The following is an 8,755-nucleotide window of genomic DNA, read 5'->3' on the forward strand; positions in this document are numbered from 1 at the left end:
CCGGCTCTTCCCAGTACTCCTGGTGGCGGTGGGTACCGGGGTAATAATGGGGGTTAGTGTAGCCTCTGCACCGGCTAACATTAAAGAGGCTCTGTCACCAGATTTTGCGACCCCTATCTGCTATTGCAGCAGATCGGCGCTGCAATGTAGATAAGAGTAACGTTTTTATTTTTAAAAGACGAGCATTTTTGGCCAAGTTATGACCATTTTTGTATTTATGCAAATGAGGCTTGCTAAAGTCCAACTGGGTGTGTTTAAAGTAAAAGTCCAACTGGGCGTGTTTAAAGTAAAAGTCCAACTGGGCGTGTATTATGTGTGTTACATCTGGGCGTGTTTACTTCTTTTACTAGCTGGGCGTTCTGACGAGAAGTATCATCTTCAGAACGCCCAGCTTCTGGCAGTGCAGACACAGCGTGTTCTCGAGAGATCACGCTGTGTCGTCACTCACTTCCTGCCCCTGGTCCTGCATCGTGTCGGACGAGCGAGGACACATCGGCACCAGAGGCTACAGTTGATTCTGCAGCAGCATCGGCGTTTGCAGGTAAGTCGATATAGCTACTTACCTGCAAACGCTGATGCTGCTGCAGAATCAACTGTAGCCTCTGGTGCCGATGTGGCCGACACGATGCAGGACCTGGGGCAGGAAGTGAGTGACATCACAGCATGATCTCTCGAGAACACGCTGTTTGTCTGCACTGCCAGAAGCTGGGTGTTAACGAACAGAAGTGGATGATGCTGATTCGTCAGCATCATACACTCCCATTCCTAACGCCCAGCTAGTAAAAGAAGTAAAAATGCCCCGATGTACACACATAATACACGCCCAGTTGTACTTTTACTTTAAACACGCCCAGTTGTACTTTTGCAAGCCTCATTTGCATAAATACAAAAATGGTCATAACTTGGCCAAAAATGCTCGTTTTAAAAAAAATAAAAACGTTACTCTTATCTCCATTGCAGCGCCGATCTGCTGCAATAGCAGATAGGGGTTGCAAAATCTGGTGACAGAGCCTCTTTAAGCCTCGCCTTAGTAATGGAGGTTGTCAATCAGCCAGTGGCCATTACTAAGGCGGTGATAATAAAGTTTAAAAAGATACAAGCACATAGAAAAAATATTTTATTGAAATAAAAAAACACAACCCTCATTAACCATATTATTGAGAATAAAAAAAACGCCGTCATTGAAGTCCTCGAATCCGAAGTCCAACAACCGAACCTGTAAAAAAAACACAAACACACAAAAATAATCAGTAACACATAAAGAAGCAAAATTATTATTCTTACCTATCCTGGGTCCAGCGCTGGAGACGCAATGTCAGCGAGCTGAGCCCTGTATCTAATCCAATCATGTGTGATACTGTCTGCTGAGCTGTGTATCTAATCCAATCATGTGTGATACTGTCTGCTGGGCCCTGTATCTAATCGTATCTTGTGTGATACTGTCTGCTGGGCCCTATATCTAATCCGATCATGTGTGATACTGTCTGCTGAGCCACTGTATCTAATCCTATCATGTGTGATACTGCCTTCTGAGCCACTGTATCTAATCCTATCATGTGTGGTACTGTCTGCTGAGCTACTGTATCTAATCCTATCATGTGTGGTACTGTCTGCTGAGCCACTGTATCTAATCCTATCATGTGTGATACTGTCTGCTGGGCCACTGTATCTAATCCTATCATGTGTGATACTGCCTTCTGAGCCACTGTGTCTAATCCTATCATGTGTGATACTGTCTGCTGAGCCACTGTATCTAATCCTATCCATAGTTTATAGGGTCGTAGTGCTATAGATATGCTATGCTGTCTCATATACACACTTTTTTTTGGGCGGACACATATGTATTGGGGCTATTTCCCTGACATTTTAAGCCCTGAGGGTATGTTCACACGGCAGCGTCTGTTACGTCTGAAATTACGGTGCTGTTTTCAGGAGAAAACAGCACCGTAATTTCAGCCGTAATGGCATGTGCAGGCGTCTTTCGCTGCGTCCATTACGGACGTAATTGGAGCTGTTTTTCTATGGAGTCCATGGAAAACAGCTCCATTTACGCCTGAAGAAGTAACAGGAACTTCTTTGACGCGGGCGTCTTTTTTACGCGCCGCCTTTTGACAGCGGCGCGTAAAAAAAAATGACCGTCGGCACAGAACATCGTAAGACCCATTCAAATGAATGTGCAGATGTTTGCCAACGCTTTTGAGCCGCATTTTCGGACGTAATTCAATGCTAAAACGCCCGAATTACGTCCGTAAATAGGGTGTGTGAACCAAGCCTTAGTTACGCCCCGGCTGCTAGTGCTGCATTGTTGGGTCACTTAGGAGACCCAGCGATGCAGCTGAAAGCTGCAGACCGTCGGCCATGAGAAGTTTGCGGGGGGGGGGGGGCCCAGTAAGAATTTTTGCATCGGGGCCCATGAGCCTTTAGCTACGCCCCTGCATATAATATATTGATGAACTTTTATTAACTTTTTTTTATCAAAGAATTTAAAATAAACGGCTATTCCAGGATTGATTTTCGCGTTATAAATTAACACCGTTCACTATGCGGCAGAAATAACACGTTACCTTTATTTTATGGGTCGGCACGATTACGAGATACCAAATATGTAAAGGTTTTATGTTTTCCTATGTTAAAAAAAACGTACTTATTTTTGCTCCGCAACATTCGAGCCGAAATGTTTTTATTTTTTCGTCGATGTAGCCATATGTGGGCTTGTGTTTGCGGAACAAGGTGTAGATTTCATTGGTAGTATTTTGGGGTATATAAGACCTATTTATTAACTTTTATTTTATTTTTTATGGGGGAATGTCAGAATTTTTTTAATTAATAAATGCATTAACTTTATTTTTTGAGTCGTAAGGACATGCCCCCACGTGGCGGTTTTCCTCCGCAACTGTCAGCATCAATGCCTCACAGAACCTGCGTTGCAGATTCTATGGCGGATCTGCCCAAAATGTGCAGTAAATTGATGCGGACTAGCCGCTGCGTATTGCGGTGAAAGTACTTCCCTTCTCTCTATCAGTGCAGGAAAGAGAGAAGGGACAGCACTTTCCCGAGTGAAAGTAAAATAATTTCATACTTACCGGCCGTTGTCTTGGTGATGCGTCCCTCTTTCGGCATCCAGCCCGACCTCCCTGGATGACGCGGCAGTCCATGTGACCGCTGCAGCCTGTGATTGGCTGCAGCCATCATTTAGACTGAAACATCATCCTGGGAAGCCGGACTGGAGACAGAAGCAGGGAGTTCTCGGTAAGTATGAACTTCTATTTTTTTTACAGGTTGCTGTATATTGTGATCGGTAGTCACTGTCCAGGGTGCTGAAACAGTTACTGCCGATCGCTTAACTCTTTCAGCACCCTGGACAGTGACTATTTACTGACGTCGCCTAGCAACGCTCCCGTAATTACGGGTGCACACACATAGTCACCCGTAATTACGGGAGCCCCATTGAGTTCCTCAGTCTGGCTGTAGACCTAGAAATACATAGGTCCAGCCAGAATGAAGAAATGTCATGTTAAAAAACCAATACGCATCCGCAGCACACATGACATGTACATGACATCTGCGGACTTCATTGCGGAATTTAGATTCTCTATTGAAGTCAATGGAGAACTTCCGCAATGAGTCCGTAACCAGTCCGCCACTGGTCCGCAACATCCATTGTATGCTGCGGATACCAAATTTTGCACCGCAGCCTATGCCTCGCAGCGTAATTTTCCGCCTCGTCTAAACGAACCCTACTAAAAAGAAGTGGAAGGCAATGGAGAAAAGGGTCCACTGCGGATTAACGCTGCAGAGTGTCCGCAGGGGAATTCAAAAGCAATTCTGTCACGTGGGGCTTTGCCCTTACGATTGTGGCGATACCTTATATGTGTATGTGTTCATTTTTTTTACACTTTTACTAAAATAACCATTTTTTTTGGGAAAAAAATAGGTTTTATTTTATTTTTACTGTATTTTTTTTTGTTCATAAACTTTATTTAACTATTTGACTTTTTTTTGTTTGTCCCACTAGGGGATCACTTTGCGATCTTCTGATCGCTTGTATAATGCTTCAGTATACTTAGAATAGTGTAAAACTGACAAGCAATCTATTAGGACATGCCTCTGACATGGCCTAATAGGCAGTTGCTGAAGGCAGACCTGGGTGCCTTTGTTAGGCCCCGGCTGCCATGAAAACTGATCGGCGCCCCACAATATCGTTGCGGGGTTGCCGATGGGATGGCAGAGGGAGCTCATTAGATGCTGCAGTTGCTATTGATAGCGACATCTAATGGGTAAAACTGCTGGAATCGGAGAGCACTTTGATTCTGGCAGTTGGGGCAGGAGCCAGGCTGTGTATAACAGCCGTGCTCCTGATGCTGATCTCATGGGTATAGTGGCAGTACCCACCAGATCAGAGCAACGGATATATCCATCACTATGCAGGAACTTGCACCTGTTTGTGACGGATATATCCGTGTCTCGTTGTTAAGGGGTTAAAAATTATGAGCTAAACTGACATCTCATTGGAAAAAAATATGTCTTTTTATTATTTTCACTGCCAAATTCTAATAAAATGTATGAAAGGTCTGTGGGGTTGAAGTGCTTACTACACCACTAGATTAATTCCTTGGGTGGGGGTCATTTTTAAGAATTGTGTTTTTTGGGGTATTTCTTATGTTTTGGCACCTCAAGACCTCTGCAAACCTGATATGGCGCCTAAAATATATTCTTATAAAAAGAAGGCCACAAAATTCACAAATTGCTGCTTCCTTCCTGAGGTCTGTGTTTCAGCACACTAGGGTCACATATGGGATATTTTTAGAAACTGCAGAATCAGAGTAATAAATATAGAGTTGCCTTTCCAAGGCAACATCAGAACAACACAGAAATAAAAGCTTGAAATTAAATATCTGGGGGAAAAAAAGGAAATTTTGAAATTTTACATTCACTTTGCTGGTGGGTTAGGGCATGTTCAGATGTGGCAGAATTTTTCAACCGCAAATGTTGCTGAAAATTTGTGGCAATTATGTAACTAATCTGCAGCAACATTTGCATATTTGACATGGAATTCTGACGTTGCGGATGCCACAGGTTTCAGTTTTTGCATTGCAAAGGCTGAAATCCGCAGTGAAATTCCGCTTCTTCTCCGCAACATAATGTACATGCTGCGAAGGGAAATTTCTGCACTGCAGCCTCATTTCCGCACAGTTATTTTCTGCAACGTCTGAACTAAGTTTCCTAAAGAGCTATAGAAACTAATGAAAAAAATGGCTGCTGCACATTTTTTTCACTGTGGACTGTCCACAATTCCACAGCAGTTCCGCCACGTCTAAACATGCCCATAAGAAACCTCCAAAATGCTCTTTTTGAATACTTTAACCACTTGAAGTCCAAGTCATTTTCTGATTTTTCATTTTTGTGTTTCACTCCCCGCCTTCCATGAGCCAAAACTTTTTTATTTTTTCATCAATGGAGAGGTATGAGGGCTTATTTCTTTGCAGGAGGAGTTGTAGTTTTTATTGGCACCATTTAAAGTACGCTATAATATACTGGGAAACTGAAAAAACTGTGATTCCTACATTTTCTTTTGTATTTCGTTTTTATGTCTTTCACCGTGCGGTAAAAACAACAATTTACTTTATTGTGCTGGACAATACAATTACAATTACGGTGATACAAAATTTATAGAGTTTTTTTTATGTTTTACTCATTTTATAAAGAAAAAACAAATTAAAAAAAAAACATAATTTGTGCTGCCATAAAGTGAAAGCCATAACTTTTAAATTAATTTTGTGTTGATTGAGCGGTATGAGGCCTTATTTTTTGCGGCACAAGCTGTGGTTTTTATTGGTACCATTATTTGGTACATACGATTTTTCGATCACTTTTTGTAAAAAAAAATTTTTTACCGCTAAGCTGAGCAAAAAACAACGTGTTGTAATAGTTTGGACTTTTGCGGACACAGCGATACCAATTTATATTCATTTATATTTTACATTACTTCAGAAAAAAATGGGAATTTTTTTTCACTACTGAAGACTTAATTTAACATTGTTTTACATTGTTTATTATTCCCCCCCAGCAGACTTTGGCCTTATGCACACGACCGTAGTCATGCGCACGACTGTGTTTTGCGGATTGTCAGCCGCAAGCCGCCCGCAAATCGCGGGCCATGCACATAGCCGCGGCCATTACTTTCAATTAGCCCGGACCGCAGAAGGCGGCCGTAATAAGACATGTCCGTTCTTTCTGCGGTGCGGGCTCCCGGGCCATGAAATGAATGGGGCCGCAATTTTCCTGTGGATTTTCGGGGGAATTGCGGCCGCAAAACACGCTCATGTGGATGGGGCCTTGAAGCATCTATTTTCAGATTGCTGGTTCATACACTGCAATACTAATGTATTGCAGTATATTGTAATTTTTACAGGCATCGGTTAAGCCCTGACAGAAGCAATGTTTAACAAAGGCAGAGTGAAGGCAGACCTGGGGGCCTTCATTAGGCCCCGGGCTGCCATTACAACCATCGGCACCCCGCAAACGCATCGTGGAAGGGCCAATGGCCTGTCGGAGGTGTCCACCCCTCTTTCTAATGGCTTAAATGCTATTGACATTTTTGCTGTTCCTGGTCATTAGTGCAGGGTGTCATCTGTAGTACACAGCTGACACCTACAGCGTATGGAGCAAGTTGTGTGTGAGTGCGTGAGCCCGGTCCATACTTCCCTCCCTGTACCATGACTTAGGGGTTAAGGAGTGCAGTTTTTAAAATGGAGTAATTTATATGGGGATTCTAACATATATAACCCTCAAAGACACTTTCAACAGAATTGGCCCCTAAAAAAAAAGAAGAAAAATGACTGCTAAACTTGTACATGACGTTCTAAAGAAATAAAAAGATGTTTAAAAAATTATGCCAGCAGAAAGTAGACAAGTAGGAAATGGTAATTAGCATCTATTATGTGTCATATAACTGTATTACAAGCAGACAAAATCTAATTTTGAAAAATGCTAATTTTTCTACATTTTTGATAAATCTTTGTGATTCACGAATAAATATTAAATGTTTTGACCAAAATTTACCACTAACATAAAGTACAATGTGTCACAAGAAAATAGGCTAAGAATTGCTAGGATAAGTAAAAGCATTCCAAAGGTATAAACTCATAACGTGACTTAAATGTGTATCTGTCAGGAAGATTAATACTGGCTGCGACAGCAAGAGGTTAAGAGAAAATGACAACAGATTACACATATTTCTGAATATTTTCCTGTACAGCTTTCTTAATATCTTTATTTCTCAGACTGTATATAATGGGATTGAACAGAGGAGTAAATACAGTGTACAGCAGTGATGTGATTTTATTCATGTTCGATGTTTGTCCTCTTGTTGGAAGAACATAAACACTGAAGAGAGTCAAGTAAAATATGAAGACCACAGTGAGGTGGGAGCTACAGGTGGAGAAGGCTTTCTGTCTACTGATAAGAGATGGAATCCGTAAGATAGCACGGACAATGTTAACATAAGAGATAACAATTATAATGCTGGGAATAATCAATAATGGAATACTTAGAAGATACATTTGTAGTTTTATAGGAAATGTATCAGAACAGGAAATTTCCCGTAAGGGAAGAAGATCACAGAACAAATGGTCAATGATATTTGATCCACAGAACTTTAGCCTTGATACTGTTAGGGTGACACTGAATGCACAGGAAATACCGACCAACCAGGAGATAGTGGCCAATCTCACACAATACCCGCTTGTCATGATAGAGGTGTACTGGAGGGGATTACAGATCGCCACATATCTGTCATAGGACATCACTGTGAGGAGAAGACATTCAAATGCTTCATAGGAGGCAAGAAATAAAAACGGAGTCATGCAGCCGATAAAAGTCATGGTCCCCCCATTATTCATGAGGATGTAAAACAAGTTGGAGACAATATTCACTGGCAGTAAAATATCATTGATGGACAGTTGTGAGATGAAGAAGTACATTGGAGTGTGGAGGTTCTTGCTGGTGGACACCAGGGTGATGATCAGGAGATTCCCACATATCGTGAGGCAAAATAATACAAAAAGCAGAGAGAAGAGGGAAATTCTGAGCTGTGGGCCACCCTGAAAACCCAAGAGGATGAATTCTATGATATCAGTCACATTGTTTTCCTGCATTTAAAAAAAACAAAAAAAAAAAAACGTAGAGAGCAAAGTAATATTAGATCTCAAGGTACCAAAATGAATCACTTCTAATATAATGATTTACAGGAACTGGATTTGGTAAATCTCATGCTCTCAGGATCATAGCTGTACGGTGTTTAAGATTTTCCAACGAATTGGATTCCTCTATTTTTGTTTAAAGAGGTTGTATGAAATGAGAAAAACATGACTGCTTTCTTTCTTAAACAGCGCCTCTCTTGTGTATGGACTGTGTCTGGCATTGCAGCTCACTCCTAATCACTTTAATGGTGCTGTGCTAAAATACCTGATACAGCCCCTATGCAGGAGTGGCGCTGTTTTCCTAATCTTCCTAATATCGCTGGGTATTTATTTTTTAGGAAAAATAGGCGTCTGTGCTAAGATATGTAAATCAATGGCTAAAAATTTTAGTGTAGGTATAAAAAAGAGGTTTGAAAGATGTACGAAATTTTTGTTATGATTTGATTAAAAAAAAAATTGGAAGGAGCCAGGTATAACATTGGGAAACTATACAATACTGGGTGAAGTGAGAAATGCCAGCATGGGTGTAAAGATTTTGATTGGAAAGGGGTCCA

The 8,755-nt window shown here is 41.4% G+C and overlaps 1 protein-coding gene across 1 annotated transcript; it reads right to left on the reverse strand.

The window, feature by feature from the left end:
- Positions 1–7,226: 7,226 nt before the first annotated feature.
- LOC142750680 (olfactory receptor 11L1-like) lies at positions 7,227–8,156 on the reverse strand. Its single transcript, XM_075859668.1, has one exon. It carries the CDS (start codon positions 8,154–8,156, stop codon positions 7,227–7,229), a length of 930 nt encoding a protein of 309 aa, XP_075715783.1.
- Positions 8,157–8,755: the final 599 nt, after the last annotated feature.

This window comes from Rhinoderma darwinii, chromosome 3, assembly GCF_050947455.1.
Source record: "Rhinoderma darwinii isolate aRhiDar2 chromosome 3, aRhiDar2.hap1, whole genome shotgun sequence".
Lineage (NCBI taxonomy): Eukaryota > Metazoa > Chordata > Amphibia > Anura > Rhinodermatidae > Rhinoderma > Rhinoderma darwinii.

Excerpts from the sequence above, each read along its gene's own strand:
- LOC142750680 (XM_075859668.1), bottom strand. The coding sequence starts at position 8,156 with ATGCAGGAAAACAATGTGACTGATATCATAGAATTCATCCTCTTGGGT.